Below are 19,838 nucleotides of genomic sequence, written 5' to 3'. Positions count from 1 at the left end.
CGTAAAAATATATAAAAATCTTAAAAATATGTATGAATAAATGACAATAAAATAATTAAAAAAAAAAATCTGAAAAAACTGAAAAAAAAAAATCTTAAAAAAACCAAAACAATAAAAAATGGCCTTTTTAACAGTATCCTGATATACCATGATAAATCGTATCGTGATTCTAGTATTATGATTTGTATGGTATCGCCATATTCTTGCCGATACACAGCCCTACTTAGAAAAATAGTAGTATGATTTATATGGTATCGCCAGATTCTTGCTGATACACAGCCCTACTTAGATAAAAACAGGAAATAGTGATTATTTAGGGGATCATTCTTTAAATGACCTCATGTAGATCGTCCTCAAAACCCTTGAGGGTGTGTTAAAAATAAAAGCAAATAAAGGGCCACCTGTGGGCATTTATCTGCAGTTATTTGTGTGATTTCAGGTCAAGGACATGTGCGGTGTAATAAATCCATCCTTGTGACTCCTGGTTTGGACTGAACGCTGCTGCTGCTGCTGATGCTGTGCGCACCACACTAGAGCCGCGGCAGCCAATCAGGATCGGCGGCGGCGGCGCGAGGAGGAGGAGGACGAGGAGGAGGAGGAGGAGGACGGGGAGCAAGAGGAGGAGGCGGGGGGAGCGGCCGTCACAGCTAACGGACCGTGGAGCCGATCGCATTCTTCGTCTGTCGAACTGCGGCATCACGTTCAAAGGTTCATGGACTTCTGACTTGGCTCTTTAAACCCAGCAGACCTCCAGTCTAAGGCGCAGCGTTATTTTCATTTAACTGTTCTCCATGAGATTCTTCAGGCTTACCTTCAAGTGCTTCGTCGACTGCTTTTGAATCTCCTCCGTCCACGGCTCTACTGACCGAGGCGCTTTGTGAATTTTCCATCTCTTGGCTGAGCTGAGTGATAATCACAAAAAACTGAGATTTTTATTTTTTAATTCCAAGAAGGCGAAATAACAAACTCAGAAAATCCAAAAAAAAGAAAGAAAGAAAAAAAAAATAGAAAAGAAAAGTGGAGCGGTGCTGCATACTGTGGCTCCATCCCTGTGTCTGCCTCCGTCAGCCCGCTGGGTGCCTTTGTAGTCAGGCATTCATATCAAACTTCAACCGCTCCTGGCAGCCTGATCTCATTTTGCAACAAAAAACACATATTTTTCTGCTTTTCCCCCAACAATATGTCACCTGAAGTGGAAGAGAAGAGCCAAGGTGAGTAAGATGTAGCTTATGGCCTCCATTGTTTATTTTTTTATTCTTATTATTATTCACTGTATGACTTGACCATTACCTGTTATAATGAATTGAAACCCCCCCCCACACACACACCAGTCAATGCCACGTTTTTTCAGCAGCACTAAACATGCCTCAGCCCACATTTTCCTTCACAACTCATGCATGTACTTATGCACATTCACAGCAGACTCAACTGGACAGAAGTCATTTGCAGATGAATATGCTGAACTCTAGTGGCAGGTGTCTGCCCTGGTGGATGCTCTGAATTATTCATCCTTAAAAATTACACAATTCCATCAAAAATAGATGGAAAACACTGACCCTAAGAGTGATTATCATAGGCTATGCTTGTCTGCCCCTCATAATGATCAGATGATGTTAAACTACAGGTATGATCCGACATCCTTTTACCTCTTCCACTTTTTTTCCTCTCCTCTGTTCACACTCCTCCTCAAACTGCTCTGATCTGGATTCAGCTGCTTTGCTTTGCATCCAGAACTGAGCGGCTGACACTGAGTCCATGGAACGGCACAGAAGAAGCGGCACGTTGTGTTTGAGATATAGAGTCTGTTTGTGAATAGACACGTCCAAAACAGAGGAGAGTTTGAGATGTACCTTCTTGTACTGCAGTATAGTAATCACCATGTTGTGTACATGAGAGATAGAAACAGAATGAACAAGAGCTCACAGACTGATGATGACACAACTACAGCACGATTTGTGCCCAAATACTAATAATGAAGGGCAGCTGGCCTGAAGAATGGGATATGTGCAGCATGACGTGGTATATATTACAGTTTTGTTAAGGTTTGTAATAATAAAGCAAGGTTGTACTTCAGCTTTGTTGCGATGAATGGAAAACCGACATTCTCTCTTTTCCATTCAGAGCTGGTCTGGTCCAAGACACCATGATTCAATTGTCGCAAGTGCTGACGTGATGAAGTTATGAATGTGTATTCAGTGTGGGATTTATAGATTTCAGGTTTCACCATGTTGTTCTGATATAATGTATGGTCTTGTCTGCTGACTGTGGATATTTTATTAGCTTTATTCAGGTGTTGTTATTCCTGCTTTCATATATTTTGACTCATCCTTTTACTTGTCTTCTTCTTTCTTCTTGCCATACACCTTTTCATCTGACCCAGTCTTTTCCTGTCCAGGTGACATCAGCCTCCCCCAGCTGGAGGCAGGGACCCTGTCCGAGGAAGAGGGCAGTGGATCGATTCGCCCCCTGGTGCCTGTGCCCGGAGCAGGTTCAGGGTGTGGTGATGGAGGAGGGGCTGGACCACCACAGAATCAGGATGGGGCTGTGGCTTCACACGGGAACGGGACTGTAGCAGTACCAGTGGTCGAGAGGGAAACCTGGACCAGACAGATGGACTTCATCATGTCGTGCGTGGGTTTTGCAGTGGGCTTGGGCAACGTGTGGAGGTTCCCTTACCTCTGCTACAAGAATGGAGGAGGTGAGCTTTGGGTGTTCTGACTCATGGCTTTCCCAGAGTGTTCTTTGTAGGTTTGTGGAAACTCAGCAACTCAGGATGTCTGGGGGACCTTACACTTTTTTTTTTTCTTTTAATAATTTTCAATCAAATACAATTCACATCACCTTTATTCTCAACATATCTGATTAAAAATGTCTGACTTCAACAGATAATGCATAAAACAAGTGAGATAAATAAACACCTAAAAAAGTCAGTCCACTATAGACCACCTGCAGCCATTAGATCTGGGAAAAATAATTTAGTTAGTCCTGATCCAATCCACATTGATTTTACATTCATTTGGTTTAGGTGATGCCCAAAATATCTTAGATACTGCGCCTAAGCCCTGAAATGATAAGAAAAGCCTGCCTTATGTATGTGTGGAACAATCTTGATAAACCCATTTCAATTCAAAATAATTGTCTTCCAAGTAAAGGACTGACAATGAGATTAATGAGCACTGAGTTCTGTTGAGTACGTTTGTTTTGTCTATATGAACACACTTTAAATACCATATACAAACTAACTCTACTCCACATTCTCACGTGATAGTTGTGCCATCCAGTCGCAAACAACAAATGGGAGCAAGTGCAGAGCCCTGAGGTACACCTGGAGGAAATATCCGCCAATCTTATTCGTCTAGTAACGAAAAATACAAAATTTAACATTGTTTCTCAGTTTCACTTGCAGGAGCCAGTCTTTGCATCTAACTTAGTTAATTGTGTGTTAGAATCACATACTTGAGCAGAATATTGACTTTTTTAAAACTTTGAAAGCTTGAAAAAGGCTCTAGGACCCATTCACAAGCCTTTTAGCTGGCACAGAAATGTTGACAGCTTGATTAATTGAAAGGGTAGGAGAACAGTGAAAGAAGAATTGCAGGGCATAATACTGTAAGAGGCATAATAGGGAAACAAAGCGGGGCCTGCGTGGCTGGAAGCACGTAGCTTAAAAGCCATGCCCACCCACGTGGTTCAACTTTGTGTTACCCCAGCCCGATGCTTGACAGACACAAGTTTCCCTGCAGTGTTCCTGTTGCTGTTACAGACATGTGAGATTACTCCACTTTCACTTGTCTTATTCATTTATGAGTATCCGCTCTTTTTTCATCAATGCCAACTTGCCCTGTAGTAACCCCCCCTGACTGTAGCCTTTGGCCTCCACGTCTCTTATCTCTGACCTACCCACAGTTCTATTTTTTTACGAGGCGTTTTGTTTAAATGAAACTGAATGAGAGTGTGTGTCTTCGTCCACCCCTCCCTCCGCCGCGTGTGTGTGCGTCTTATGACCCATGGCTCTGATACCCACCTTGTGGTATCGTATAACAATGGACTGCCTCACACAGTCCACCCCCTGTTCTCCTGCCCAGCACTCATGTAGCATACAAAGGTGCTCTCTGCCGCTCTCCTCCTGATAAGGAGGCATATGGATATGTCACACAATAAAGGTCTTGTGACTGTGCCTGTCCTTTCCGACGCTCAGTGTCAGAGCCACATCCGCTGTAGTACGTCATTTTTTTCGTCCTTGACCAACCTAGAAAGCACCTTGTATCACAGTAACAATAAAAGATAAGAACAGGGTACTTATTGTCTCTATGTAAGACCTGTTCGTCACCTAAAACTAGAGCATGCTCCATTTGAGACAGTTAAAAATGAATGCACTGTAAAAGCGTGGATTTAATGTTGTGTAAATCTTATTTATTTATTTATTTATTTATTTATTTGTAAGTGAGTGGCTAGGTCCGGTGTGTCTGGTCCAGTTATGATTAGAGAGGATTTACTTAAGCCTATTAAGGATGCAGTTCCTAGATGATTTGGCCAATATGTTGGGGTATGACAGCATAAGCATTTTCTCCCGTCATTCCATTCACGCCTCTCATTGCATCTCTCTCTTTTGCTCTCTCTCTCTCTCTCTCTCACCCTGTCTCTATTTCTCTCTCCCACCCCTTTCTTTCTTAGACTCACTCTCACGAATGTTTCCTTATATGGCTACAGCCCCTCTTCTCTCAGAGAATGACATAAAGGATGATGGACTAAATGAGGCACAATTGTCAATCAGAGGAAGTGTTGCAGAGCCAACTAGACCAATGCTTTAGTGTGTCATTTATATATTTATTGAACCTCCTTTACGACTGCGACTGCTTTGTCCCAGTTTTTTCTGCCTGCCTCTTCTGTGATCTATCTATCTTTCCCTCCCTTTCTTTCAGCTTCTCCCTGCTCTGCGTCATAGCTGATCATGTGACTCCCTCCCATCTGCGCACTGTGGTGGCATCACCCTGTTATATTATTATTCAATCCAAATCGCTGCAGTTGGATTTAGAGTTAAATGTCCCATGCCATCTTTTTAATACCTGTTTTCTTTTGTGTATTTCATAAAACAAGCTTCTGCCACAGCACCAAAATCCAAAGAAGATTATTTGACAGAAACGCTGAGCATAAACCAATTCCCCCCAGGCTGACTGCTGCTAATCAAAATGAAACAAGTCCTTGATGTCTCCATCAGGCCTAATAACTCCTACAGGAGTCAGTTGTCGTTTGCTGTCTCCATCTGATAGTCCTTTGTCTCTGCCTCCTTCTTCTCCACGCAAGTTCTGGGACAATAGTGGCCAATATGTGACAATACTTGTGGAATGGGAGACAATGGAGTTATTTTCCACACAGACTTTGAGTGTGTTATATGTGGCCTTGACTGTATCAGTTTCTGGTTATGTTGTCTGATAAGTAAAAGCTGTGCAACACGTGCCCTTAAAAAAGTACTTTTCCTAAACATTTTCTACCCCGCATATTATTATCATAGATCATACATTGTTGTAATGATTTATCAATTATTAGTTTACCCATAATTTTAATATGACTTCCTAAATGTCTGTGCTTATTACTGTACTCATCTCATTCTATCTGTTAATTTTCTACATGTACAGTACTGTGCAAAAGTCCTCAGCTAACAGTCGGTTTGTTGGTTTAGTAAAATTATAATGACCACACATGCATTTCCCAGTCCCTGTGTTAAGATACAGTCAGGGTATATGTGAAGTATGTACAGCATTAAAAACAAAAGTTTAGGGATAAAAACAGCTTCTATAGAGGTAAGAGGTAGTATTTAGTGTGACCTCCCTTTGCACTTAACATGTCTTTAACTTGTTCAGACAAATTTTGTTCAGATTTATTGCATGCATTTTCTGATGTTTTATACCAGGTTTCATTCAACACAAGTCAGATGTTTCTAATTGTTTGTGTTGTTTGTTGTCATGGAGTCAGGGGTCACACTAAATAGTGATTTTAAACTTTACAGCCCATTTAGTTCATTTTTTGTCTGTCTTTAAGGCTATGCATTTGTGTTTGATGTTTTCTTGTATTTGAAGAAGAGAGAATGAGAAATAAGTATGTGTGTATGGCTTTTTTTCACAGTACTGTATATATGTTAGGAATTACTTTTCAGACCTCTGTGGGTACACGTGGCACATTCATTGTATCAAAACATATTATCTGAAGGGTGTGGAAAAAAGGCATATTCCTTATTCTAATTCTAGTTCAAATTTAATCTTACTTAATTACTTCCTCTGTAATTGTAGTAAATGTCCAAATATGTGCAATATGATGAATCTATGCATAAATATCATTAATTTTCAGAAGTGTGAAATACACTTTTGCCTGTAATGATGTTTTTTAATGAAAGTAAACACACATTAACCTTGTGAACTTCACAGTCACTACTGATGCACAAGCCTTTCAGTGAGGGTTGGTACCAGGAATTCAGCAATGTGATGTTGTCATCTTATGACATTATTGCTACTGTTATTCCATCAATAGAATCATGAAACACTCAAATGATTTTCTCATTTCCCAACATGTCTCCAGACCTTGCGGGTTCTTTAATTTAACATAGTTTTTCAGTGTTTATCCGATCAACATATATCATTTTCCAGGGTGAGACAGTCCAGCATTTTCACTGATGATCTGTGTTGTATTTTGCAGGGGTGTTCCTCATCCCATACTTACTGATAGTGTTCATCGGGGGCATCCCAGTCTTCTTCCTTGAAATTGCCCTGGGACAGTTCATGAAGCAGGGAGGGGTCTCTGCCTGGAACATCGCTCCCCTCTTCAAAGGTATGTGGATGAATGTGTTAACTGGTATGCAGATACTTGTGCAAATTGCCTCTACACAGGATACAGTAAACAAGTTTATCACAGATACCTTTTTTAAGCCAATATGATGAGACATGCTACTGTATTTCAGTTTTTCTCTCTGTGTTGTTGTTGTTTTTTTCATCTTACGCCTGAGTATCAGGGTTAATATAAGTTTATAGGGATTCTTTGGTGTAGGGTGGCATTTGGCATGTTCAGTTACTCCATTTTTACCTGCTTTAATGTATGTCATGTATTCTGCTGCTGCTGTAAAGCCAGTGTTTTGTTATGTCTTGTATGGCATTTATCTCCTGAAAATATAACCTACTTTGGAAAAATAACAAGATCAGGGCTTGGTGGCATTGTTGAAAAACATGATACAAAAAAAGCTGTCATAGCAATCCATAATGAAATTGCTCCATTTATATAAAGTTTGAAGGATGAGTATAGATAGATAGATAGATAGATAGATAGATAGATAGATAGATAGATAGATAGATAGATAGATAGATAGATAGATTCTTTATTGTCATTGCACATGATTATACAATGAAATTTTAACAGCGATCCCTGTCATGGCAGATAAAAGTATTAATACAAACAAAATAGACTTAAAGTATAAAAAAAGTATGCATATATAAATAAGTAAAGTTACAACTTATAAGTTTATGGTCAGAATAGTACAAAAAAAAGCTGAAATTTGCCAAAAAATATAGATAGAATTTTCAAAACAATGATTGGGACTTTTTTGCAGCACACATATAAGTATTTCTGTAGTAGAGTAGTAGTGAAACCACAAAACTGAAATATTTTGTGGTTTATTTAACAGTGCAAACACAGTGGACCTTATGACAAAAAAATTTACATTACAATACGGATAACTGTCATGATATAGAATTATATCACAACAATCATTGCCACTAATCTCCATAAAAAATGTCTAAATAATCAAAAATGATATTGTGGTATGTGATATATAGCCTAGTTTTATATCCGTTGTCATTCATGTTGGCAAAATATATCAAGACATGCTTTTTTTTGTCCATATTGCTTATACCTTAGTATTTCTCTCTAAACATGTGACTTACTATACTGCCTTCCTTTTCCATCTCTCAGGGTTGGGGTTGGCCTCCATGGTGATTGTGTTCTTCTGTAACACATACTACATCATGATTTTGGTGTGGGGCCTCTACTTTCTTTTCCACTCCTTCACCAACCCACTGCCCTGGGCCACCTGTGGACACCCCTGGAACACCCCCAACTGTACACAGGACTTTCGCCGCACCTGCCATAACCGCAGTGCTGTTCAGGCGGCTATGACGTCACCTGCTGCTGCTCCTGTGACCCCCTCCAACCTCCTCTCCTCCACTCCACAGTTGAACCTGTCTTCGGCCCATCTCCTCCTCAATGGCACCTGCATGGAGGCCGAAGGCATGCGCTCCCCAGTCATCGAGTTTTGGGAGTATGTATCCACAGTTTGTAGATACGTATGCGTGTTTTGTAAGGGTAGTCTTTATTTATAGGTTTTTAACATGCACATACAACTCAATTAGCAATGTAGAGTTAACATTTATGAAGATATTAGCATTGATTATTATCTTCAATCATATTTTTCTTTCCTTTGTGTTCCCTCTACTAGACGTAAAGTTCTCCGTCTGTCTGGCGGGCTTCATGAGCCTGGTGAAATCAGCTATGAGATGGTGCTGTGTCTTATAGCCACTTGGATCATTGTTTACTTCTGCATGTGGAAGGGAGTTAAATCTACTGGCAAGGTAAAGTCTTTTCTGACTGCACAGTTTATGACTGTAAACATATTACTGTATGGGTTTATGAAATGCCCTCATGTGTATATGTTTAATGTAAATAGGGTTCACAGAGTGCAAAGTAATACCCACATGGATTTATGCAAAGGTCTATACTTTGAAGTGTTTTTCCCCGCGACCCCTGAATCAGCTATTGTATGGTGGCAGGATCAATGTCTAGACTCACATATGAACTCAGACATAAGCTCACACGTGTATCCTGTGAATGTGCACTAATTTGCGTGTATTATTTTTTAATTTTTGCTTTTCTCTCACGTGTATTATAGCTTAGTGCTTCAGTCAGGTTATAACGCTCTACTGATTCCTAAATCCCGGGTATGATTAAGTGTACATAGAAATTCTTCAAAGTGACATTGAGTCCATTCCACCTAATTTTAATTATACTGTATGTTCTTTGATACATTGGCTAAAATGAAGACTACTTATTTCATTGCATGTGGTGATGTCTGTGTTTGCATACTTTTGTCTCCACAGTGGCCAAAGCTCTTAGAGAAAGAGGAAAATAATGAAGGAGATTGAGCTAGCCAGCCAGCTTTAAGCCGATTAGAAACTTTCCACCATGTAGATGTTTGAGAGCAGGAAAGAGGCTTTATCCTCATGTTCACTTTGTGTATGACTGAGGCAAATACTGTATGTGTTTTCTTCCTCCTTTCCTTTTATTACTGCTTCTAATAGCTGGGAATTTATGTTTCTAGTGGGTAGTTGGGGCATCTTTGTCAGCACAAGTTTTAAGGACTATTGTCTGAAAAGGTCTGCCAAAAACCCCTGCTATTGCAGGAGGTTTACAAATTGTCTGGCTTTCCATTTACAGGCTACCTTTTCTTCAAAGTAACATGACAGGGCCCATTACACATCTTCTACAGGAAGGACCAAATGGGCCTCTTCTAATCACTTGAGTATTTACAAGCAGGTAATTGCTTAATCAAAATGATACTGTAAAACCAAACCATACTTTGGTGCAGTGACATTGAAACCTTTGACCATAGCTGATAGAGAACATTGATAACCACTAAACTACCAGCTAGCCACAAAGTTTATGCACTTTGTTTGTATTATATAAGGGTGTAAATGTGCTTAAAGGTTCAGTGTGTAAGATGCAGTGCCATCTAGTGGTAAGGGTGCATATTGCGACAAGCTGCATGCCCCTTGCCTCACCCTCCACTTTGATGGCCACTAAAACATGAACATGAAAGCTGCTACCTGTCCACATTGACTCTCATGTAGATATAATATAATTTTGTCATTCAGAGGTAACACATTTTCAGGTAAATCTACATCAATAAAAACATAAATATGGATATTCTTCTGATCCAGCAAAATCTTACACACTGGACCTGTAAGTTTTACTGGGGAGTTTTAAATTCTTCCCATTCCCAAGTATGCTGCTCAAGAACCTGATGTGTTCCTGACTCCTTTGTTTTTGATCTTTTTGTAGGTAGTGTACTTCACAGCCCTGTTCCCTTACCTGGTTCTGGTGGTTCTTTTGGCCCATGGTGTCACTCTGCCTGGAGCTTTAGATGGGATTGTGTATTACCTAAAACCAGACTGGTCAAAACTCGGAGAAGCACAGGTAAAATGTTTTCAACAGTTTTCACTGTGTTCATGAAAAATTGGGCAAGTTGTTGATCAGCATCAGAAAAACACAAGTCATATATAGTGAAACGTGACCCAGATGTTTTTCTCTGTGGTAGGTGTGGATCGACGCTGGCACTCAGATTTTCTTCTCTTACGCCATCGGACTGGGTGCTCTGACTGCACTGGGCAGCTACAACCGCTTCCATAACAACTGTTACCAGTGAGTTTGAAAACAACATGAAGTCAGACCCCTCTGTCAATGGAATGAGGCCAGCATCAACACAAATATCATCAGCCAGACTCTCTGAATAGTCCTGTGTGTGACTGTCGACTCAAGTACTATGAAAAAATAGAATGAAACATTTCTGTGATTAAACATTCATCACTACAGACACTCAAACACATTATTTCCAGGGAAAACTACTTTATGAACTCACTCACAGCGATTGAAGTAGTAGAATTTCTGATGGCTGTGAAGGTAGACAGAGCTCTAACCTCTAAAAATAGCTCAGGTATGAGTAAGTGCAAAGACATATTTCAGTGTAAGATTTGATTTGTTTTGTTCAGAAGCTAAATGTAATTTTAATGCCATAATTTTACATCATACATATGTGTGGCCATCAGAAAACATTATGGTAACCTCTGACTGTGCCAGGAATTCCGATCGAAGGCTTTAACAGTTCCTAGCACACTGCTCAGGTTACAGATCTAAAGTCTTTTCCCTCCCTGATCAAAATGGAAGTACCTGGAAGCTCTGACCTTCACCTCTGAATATGTAATAAGTTATATTTTGCATTAAGGGAGAGGTTTTGTATTATAGAAGGTAAACTAAGGCCACGTAGTGAAGTAAAGTGCAAGCATAAATAATGTCTTTATAGATTCAACTGGCCTATGAATGATAACATGTGCTTTGCTATGTTTACCCTCAACAGATGTAAACACATATATTAAGTTATCCAATCTGGTGATCGGCGCCACAAAAGTAAATCGGGGTCATTGTTAGTGCATGCATTTCTGGAATGCCAGTAGTAGAGGAAGCCTCTGGAATATCCAGATATTTTCAGTGCCTTGACCTTAATTGGAAGTTGAAAGATGAGTTGAAATTCGGAGGTATGCTTGCTCAGCCCTGGTTCTCACACACACTTAGAGTAGCCCAGGAATAGACTGATGTTTAGGACTCAGGGGTTTTTTTGTGTTTAATGTATGTGTGGAATAAGTTTATTCACCTTTGAGCAACACTAGAGCAGACAAATAAACCTTCAAATAGACTATGGTGACATTTGATACATTCACGGTGCTTGATGACTTGATGAAGTTAATTATTAAATTCTATCATGATACCACTTTCATGTTTGGACACCAAACATGAAGCTAAATCAATTTGGTGCTGGCAGAAGCTTTATATTGAAGAGTTTTATGAAACTTCTTATCTTACTCTTGGCATGAAACAAGTAAGGTTATCTTCTAATATGTCAAGCTATGCCATAAAATATCAATGTTCCTCACCAGCAAGTTTATAGCATTAAAACTTCAACAATAACTGTCAACTTGTACCCAAATGCAATATTTAATTTGTTTTAAAGGTTAACAAATGCAGCTAAAGCTCCATTCAGGTAGAAAAAGTAGTAGAATTGGGCAAAAACATATCACCACATATCAAGATATGTCATTTATATGTTGTCTTTCATCTTCTTTCCTTTTCTGGTGGACAGTGAGTATTGTGCCACTTATGTTTGTGTGGACTTTTAGTCTTATGTAATCATTGTGGTCTGGATATGGGCTGCCATAATAACCCAAACACTCACTCTCCCATGTTTTGATTATCTACATCTTCAGACATTCCTCTGAGTACTGCTTCATATTGATAGAGTCTATTGATAGTTGACTGAGTCGAGGATGCAGCTGTGTTTTAAAAGCTATCATGGAGTTACTGTTGTTTATACATTCTTTATACTACTGAGGAGTCTTGCCAGAACAACGTGTTGGAATAACAAAGGTCATTACTGGTTGTGTAGACAGATAACAATGTTGTTGTTGGCTGGATAGTTGCAAGTAGAGCCTGACTGTTTTTGTATTTCTTTTATAGGATGTAAAAAAAAAATCCACAATGAATATATTGATAGATATATATACTGTAGAGAATTAATAATGTAAAGTGATGAGTGGAGTCATGAGTGGAGGGTTTTCAGGTTATTTAATTAAGTTAACCCTTAAAGAATTAAAATTATTTTGTGGTGACTTCCAAAGCAGGATATCTGTGAATAACAGGTTTTTTTCCAATATGTAACTTACTGACCATATTCAAAGTTATTCTATAAGAACAGGGAAAACTGAAGCCAAAGGGACGTCATCAAAAGATATAATTAACTGAATGTAAAAACAACTGTCTACATCCACTCATTTGTCAGACTACATGGGTTTTACTGGTGAATCAATGCTGCAAAAGATGACAGTGTTTCCACATTCACTACGGAGCCTCTGAACGTCCAAGTAAGACATGTCTGATGTCAGTGAAAAGATGCAAAACTGCATTTTACCTGAATTATTTACATGTATAGATAGGATTAGTGGTTCAGAAGTTATTGGATTTAGCTGCCGGGAACGCAATACCACAATTAATAAGCGTTCATTACAAGAAAAGTACTTTCAGATAAGTGTATCAAAAGCATAAGTACTCGTTATGAAAAATCACCTAATTTATTAGTATTTTCATGATGTTATGGTCGAGCTAATTTCAGTGTCGTATTGTTGAAAAGTCTAATGTACTGTATGTAAAACTAGAAACTCACAGATTTTACACATATTTATCTGAAAAGTAATCTTCTTGATGATTTGATTGACGTGGAGTAAAAAAAAAAAAATCCAGTGTAAAATGGAGCAGAAGATGCCCTGGAAATACTAGAAATTCCAGTTGTCAGTGTTCACTGCTGTTGTTACATCAGTCAGGTTCTACTTGGACACATTAATGCAGATCGTCAGTAGTTTATTTTCAGACTCAGACCTTGAGCGACACTTTGCTCTGGCCTTTGTGCTCTCAGCTGTCTACCTGCTCAGAACACAGACAGCAACAGCTCTTAGAGAAATTGTTATTGATTCCCTCTTTAGCATCTCAACTCATCTCTGCTGTTGGAAATATTTGTCTCCCAATATTTCCACATCTCATGTTGCAGGAAATGATGAAGCATATTTTTTTCTCACAATGTCTCTGTTTCTTCCCTTTTGCCTTTTCTTCGTCTTTATTTCTTGCTAGGGATGCGTTCGTGCTGGCCCTCATTAATAGTGGAACCAGCTTTTTTGCAGGCTTTGTGGTGTTTTCTGTGCTGGGTTTCATGGCTGCAGAGCAAGGAGTGGACATCAGTAAGGTAGCTGAGAGTGGTAAGAATACAATTCCCCTGAAACTCATGGAAACAACACAGTTATAGGCAGGAAGAGCTATCTATCTGCCCCTTACTCTTTGTCTGTCTCTTAATGTGCAGGTCCAGGTCTGGCCTTTATAGCCTATCCCAAGGCTGTGACTCTGATGCCTCTGGCGCCACTCTGGGCAGCACTTTTCTTCTTTATGCTGCTCATACTGGGTCTGGACAGCCAGGTAATACATACGCACACATATGCGTTTGTGTATCAACTGTGTAGAGACTGTACACATTTAAAGGGGTCATATTTGGCGACACCCACTTTTATTAGTCTTTGGTACATTTATTTGTGTATTTGGACCCTAATAGTTCCAAAAGTTTGAAAATGAACCCTCCAGGTGCTGCAAAGCTATCTTTATATTCACTTTTGCAAAAATTGACTGGATTTCTACAACCCATTTCAATTCCTGCTTAATTTGTTACGTCTAAAACTAGTTACATAACAACATTTGCTCATATAAGGTCAAGACTTCTGACGAACATTTCTTCGAGTACAACATAATTGTTAGTCAGCAGCAGTGGTTGTAGTCCATACTGAGAATATGTCCAAACTTTGAGCTGGTTACCTAAAATGTTCAGTTGTTGGTTGAATGGGACAGAGCAGCACAACCAACAACCTGGAGGGGGTGGGGCGTGAAGTGGCTCATTTGCATTTAAAGGGCCAGAGCTCAAAACGACCTTTCTGCTGTCATTACTCAGAAATAGGGTTGAAGATGGACCTGTGGAGTTGAATTAATGAAGAATTCAGACCCAAGCTTAAAATTTACAGTTTATGTAGACCACAGGGAAATGTTTTAAAATGCATAATTCCATTTTAAAAAGGCAGAATATCAGTCCTTTAACATTTAGTGGTATATTTTTACATCATTTTGACTCTAACATTTTAACATTTCACTTACAATGAATACAGGGGCACTATCCACCATATTGTCTTATTTTCTCCTCTACCTTTCACAATAGTGCAACACAGTCTAGACATATTGTGTCCAATTTTAACACTGCATTTCTTAGCTGCCTGTTTGTTGTGTGTCTGTTTGAGCCAGTGCCTACATCCATTGTTTTACAGCCCAGGGATTTGTCAATGAGCTTCTGTCTGATTCACACAGAGAGCATCTGTCTTTGCTTCAATCCATTCATTTACTCTCACTTTCTATTCTCTCTCCCATTTCGTCTCCAGCTTTCTCAGTTTTTCCTGCCATAGACACATTGGCCCTTTCGAGTAAATGATGTAAAAAAAAAAAAAAAAAAAAAAAAACAGTACTGCTGTTCTACCCTCTCTGTTTTCCATTCAGTAGTTAGAAATATGCAAGATACACATGACCATTGTGGTATTGGCAGAATGAGGAGGGGGGGTTAAGTCTGAACTGACAGATTCACCTGCAAAATCACAGTCAGATGTCATGTAAGTCTGTCAGACCAGTGCGTCTGACATGAGTTGATTGGATGGAGGGAGGATTATCCAGAAGAAGTGGGGTTGGGCTACCACTCACATCTAAAATAAAGAATCAAACAGACATTTTTAACTTATCATAATATATATTTTCTGATTTCTTACTCATGTAATGTAATATTTTTTAGAATCTCAGTGTATATTTTAAGTATATATATTCCTCCACACTAGCAAAAAATTCCACTGTAGGTTTTGTTTGTCCTGTCATACATACATGTTATCTCAATAACACCTTGAGGGAACTGGCACAAACACGTACTTGGACTCAAGGATGAATAGATTAGATTTTGGTGGATAAAGGTCAGAGATAGTTTTTCACATGTCATGTTGGTTTTGGACTATGACTGAGGATTTCATTTGCCAATTTGTCAAAATTTCATACCAATGTTCAATAGGATGCAATGATCAAGTATTAAACATTTCATATCTAAAAGGTCTAAGATCATCTTCGACATAACATTATTATTGCTGGTCATTATTCAATGCTATATCTCAGAAACGGAATGTAATATTTTTACCATAATTCCCATTTGGTCAGGATGCCCACATATATAGATTGTCTTTTCTGCTGGCAGGCTGAAGAAGTGTATGAAGAATCAACCTTTTAGCAACATCCACATTTTAAGTTGCTTTATTGGCCAATCATGTGAACACATATAAGGAATTTGACCCTGTCTAGACTGGAAACTGCAATCTCACCAGTTGGCAGAGGTATAACTGGCTGTAAATTTTGGTTGTAAATGTAACGCTGTCATCTGTCTTTCTTGCTCTGTCTTGTCTTTTTTCAGTTTGTAGGGGTTGAAGGTTTAATAACAGGAATCATGGACATGCTACCCCCTAAATCTGTCCTGGGATCCCTGCGGCGAGAGGTGGTAGCAGCCATCTGCTGCATCATCTGTTTCCTTATTGACATGTCTATGGTGACAGAGGTACACTGAAGAGTTATTGAAAGTATTCTTATTAGATGGGTCAATTGTAGACAGAGGACAGATAATTAAACATTGTTTGGAGCATTTATTGTTATAACTGGGGTCTTACATGAGCTGTTTAATTCTTGAATTTTATGCAAGAAGATCCAGTTAATATTTAATTTAGCGTTATCTATATTTGCAAGTATTTATTGTGTACCTAACACATCGATCATGCACTCAGGAAACCATAGCCAGGAATGAAGTGGGGCAAAGGAATAATGTGGAGACAAGGCTAGAAGTAGGTCACACATAAAGTATTAACAGGATGGCCATGGTGAAGAGTGTTTCCTCTCTTTTTGTTAGGGAGGGATGTATGTCTTCCAGCTGTTTGACTACTACTCTGCCAGTGGTATCACTCTGCTGTGGCAGGCCTTCTGGGAGTGTGTGGTGATTGCATGGGTCTATGGTGAGACAACACTTCACAAGTGCTACACAAACAATAGAGACGTCACTGATCAATGCTTTGTCATAAAACCCCTTATGTCATCTGTGTCAGGTGCAGACCGTTTCATGGACGACGTGGCTCGTATGATTGGCTACCAGCCTCTACCATACATGAAGTGGTGTTGGTCCTATATCACACCTTTTGTCTGTGTGGTACGTGTTACTCCATATGTACTATATATGGTACACCCTTCATGTGGAAATAGCTGAGGTTTTCATGTGTTTCTAGGGAGTGTTCCTGTTCCACGTGGTGAACTACAAGCCCCTGACCTACAATACTGTATACACATACCCCTTGTGGGGTGAAGCACTTGGCTGGGCACTGGCATTGTCCTCCATGCTCTGTATCCCTGTAACTGTTCTCTACAAACTACTGCGCTGCAAAGGATCTTTGCGGGAGGTCAGTACACCTGGTTACATGTGTGCGTGTATTTTGTCATGCATTTCTGTTTCTGTGTATAACTGCAAAGGAATGAATCTCATTAGATCTGCTCCCGCTCTTCTATTCAGTTTTGGTTGCTAGATTCATCATTAATTATTAATAGTCTAGACCATAGATGAATATGATCTACTTAGGGGTATATATGTTGTATTTCTGCATGGACATGGATCATTTTGTATCAAACATTTCAAACATTTGTATCAAACAATGGACCAAACATTTTGTAGTGGCCAGTTTATTTTCCAGCAAATTTGATATTGTATTTACAAAAACAAAAAAACTCAGAATAGGCAGTGTTTACCCCTGTTAAGGACTACAAACATACTACACTGTTGCCCATAAAGTTCTAATAATTTCATTTAATACACATTCCTCTTTTTACTCCTATTTATACACATCAGTAATCACCTTTGACCTGGTGTAATGATTACATACTGAGTCCATTACACTTTATCTATCAAGAATAAATCAAATTTATTCCAACTTTCTTGGCAATCGTATATATATAGCTGCATAGGCTGTTAGGTCTAGGCTCAACAGCAGAACCTGAAAAATACATATTTGTGAAGTTCATTAATTTGAAGTAAATCTTTATGCTTGTGCTTTATTCTGTTTTTTTAAGTTGTGGAAGAAGATTCTTTTAAATTAGTTTTTAAAATTACAAAGCATGCAACAGACATGATATTATAAAGTCAAATCTAGTTTCTGACTTTCATCTAACAGCATTACTGAAATCAGCTGAACAGTTTATGGTTTTGTTTATGGTGTTATCCTTGACTATCAAAACATCACAAAGTCTGTGTCATAATGTTTGGACTGCAAAAAAGGGGTGTTTATAAGCAAGATAAAAATACTAAATCTGAAGAAAAAGGGGAAAAAGGTACTCGAAACATGCAGCACGATAATTTCACTGAACATGATTTCTTGAATTAAGATAGTTAAATCTAGAAATATGCATGTCTGCAGATGTATGAACACTGAGAATAAGAAATTAACTGTTAAAACAAGATACATGATCTAACTCTTCTAAATCTAAGTTTTGTTTTGTTTTGTTTTTTTATCTTGGTAAGAACCAAATAATTTGCAGTGAATCAAGAGATATGATGCAAAATACATAGTTTAAGTATAGAAGAAAGGTACCACAAGGTGTTTGTTTGAAGATTTCTTACATTTTTTAGCATCCTTAGTGCTGCAAGTTTTCAAAATTTTGTGGTTTTATAAAAAAGTGACCACTTTACTTGATATTGGAGGTACAGAAAAAGGCTCAGTAGAAAAGGCTGAAGTATCTGTTCAATAACCAGCTCATCTTTCTTATGTTGTTTTTTTTTTCTCTATGTAGCGATGGCAGCACCTAACTACCCCAGTATGGGGCAGACATCACCTAGAGTACCTTGCCCCAGAGAGTGAGGCCAAACTGCTGCCCCCTGCAGGAACGAAGAACACGCTGCTCTTTGAGAGTGTCATCTAATGAGCCAAGCCCTACAAAACACAGAGCCAAAGTCGCCCTTTTACATCAGCCTCAAACACAAAAAGACACACTAAGAAAAATAAATAACAATGCATGCACTCCACAGTGGCCTGGTAAGAGCGAAGTGCAGATTAATTACATACCTTACAGTTTTAAACTATGAAACAGCCCTGGCCAAATGGACCAAAGATGAGATTGAAGAACTCAAACACACACACACCCATAGAGTCCACAGCCATCCCAGGCCAATATTACCCTTGCTCTGCTTTCTGACTCTACCTCGCTGACTCTCCCCTCTCTTTCTGCCCCCTGCCTTTGTGCTGTCCTGTCCTGTCTCGTTCTGTGGAGTGTCCAGTGTAGTTGCGATATCTTCCCTTTTCTTGCCTCTGTCTGGATTTTGACGCCTCATCCCTCATAAGCTGTCATGCAAAAAGATTACGATAAAACTTTCTAATTGAAAGATCTCATATTTGCTGCTGACATGCCATGATCTGAGTGTGTGTATGAACCTATGTATGTCTGTATGTCTCAGTGTGCCTCTTTATTTGTACATGTGTGGAAGAAGGAGTGTTTGTTGAACCATGGCAGTGGTGTTTCCATTTTACAATGCCTTCGGCCATTGTTTTCTGCCAACAGTGTTCTCTTAATCAGCTGTACAAAAATAACTTCCATTTGTAAAGAAAAATCAAAAGTCGACAATGTATCACCACTTCCAGCTGTATGTTATGTACTAACTTAAATATCCAGTGTATTGTAGGGTCTGTGATCAGTATTTCCACGTTAAGAGAAGAAGATAAACTTTAGATTGCAATGTGCAAAAGGCAGGAGACAGAGATATGGGGAGGGGAAAGAGACTTGAAAACGTGAGGAAAGAAGCAATAAATGAACAGATAAAGATGGATATGTTGTTCTGTCATGACTCTTTATTTACATGGACACATGATTCAAACTTTATTCATAACACAGTTACTACACAAAGTATGTTTGTTTAGTCCCAAAGTTGTAGTTCAACAGTTTGACTTTATGAAGATGATATAAAGCTTAATGAACACAACAGTAAGCCGATAACAGCCTGACAAAGAGGAAATGTGTTTATATACTAATTAATATGTATATTTATAATTCATAATACTTGACATTATTAAATACTCGTATTTGATTCATCGCAGAAACAACAATCTCATTCATTTTGCACCATGACATTATTTATTGTATTGCACACATATCTGTTTTTCCAACGTGAACATGATATTCCTCCAAGCCACAAAGATGAAATCCTGGAAAGGATTCTGTACTCTCAAACTAACAGATTATCTGAGTTCACAAATTTCACATAGGATCGCACCTTTCTTTCTTGTGCACCTTTAAAAGAATTAAGCTTTTACAAAAATATTATAAAAAACAAAAAAACA

At 38.8% G+C, this 19,838-nt stretch overlaps 1 protein-coding gene across 2 annotated transcripts; it reads left to right on the top strand.

Moving 5' to 3' along the window:
• The first annotated feature begins 630 nt into the window (after positions 1-630).
• Positions 631-19,327, top strand: LOC115422410 (sodium- and chloride-dependent creatine transporter 1). Of its 2 annotated transcripts, none has more exons than XM_030138743.1 (14): positions 631-1,211; positions 2,381-2,698; positions 6,691-6,822; positions 7,957-8,302; positions 8,480-8,612; positions 10,099-10,233; positions 10,355-10,458; positions 13,489-13,613; positions 13,715-13,827; positions 15,890-16,030; positions 16,376-16,478; positions 16,569-16,669; positions 16,746-16,916; positions 18,298-19,327. In XM_030138743.1, the coding sequence occupies exons 1-14, from the start codon at positions 1,181-1,183 to the stop codon at positions 18,424-18,426; spliced, it is 2,082 nt and encodes a 693-aa protein (XP_029994603.1). In that variant the 5' UTR covers positions 631-1,180; the 3' UTR covers positions 18,427-19,327. The 2 variants fall into 2 exon arrangements, with proteins under 2 accessions (XP_029994603.1, XP_029994604.1); XM_030138744.1 differs by having other exon boundaries at positions 2,396-2,698; positions 18,298-18,426.
• Positions 19,328-19,838: the final 511 nt, after the last annotated feature.

This window comes from Sphaeramia orbicularis, chromosome 7 (genome assembly GCF_902148855.1).
Source record: "Sphaeramia orbicularis chromosome 7, fSphaOr1.1, whole genome shotgun sequence".
Lineage (NCBI taxonomy): Eukaryota > Metazoa > Chordata > Actinopteri > Kurtiformes > Apogonidae > Sphaeramia > Sphaeramia orbicularis.
This window is presented reverse-complemented; position numbering and strand designations above follow the sequence as displayed.

Coding starts and splice junctions, on each gene's coding strand:
- LOC115422410 (XM_030138743.1), top strand. CDS start 1,181: ATGTCACCTGAAGTGGAAGAGAAGAGCCAAG. Junction 8,303..8,479: donor CCAGTCATCGAGTTTTGGGA/GTATGTATCCAC, acceptor TCCCTCTACTAG/ACGTAAAGTTCTCCGTCTGT. Junction 16,031..16,375: donor ACATGTCTATGGTGACAGAG/GTACACTGAAGA, acceptor TCTTTTTGTTAG/GGAGGGATGTATGTCTTCCA.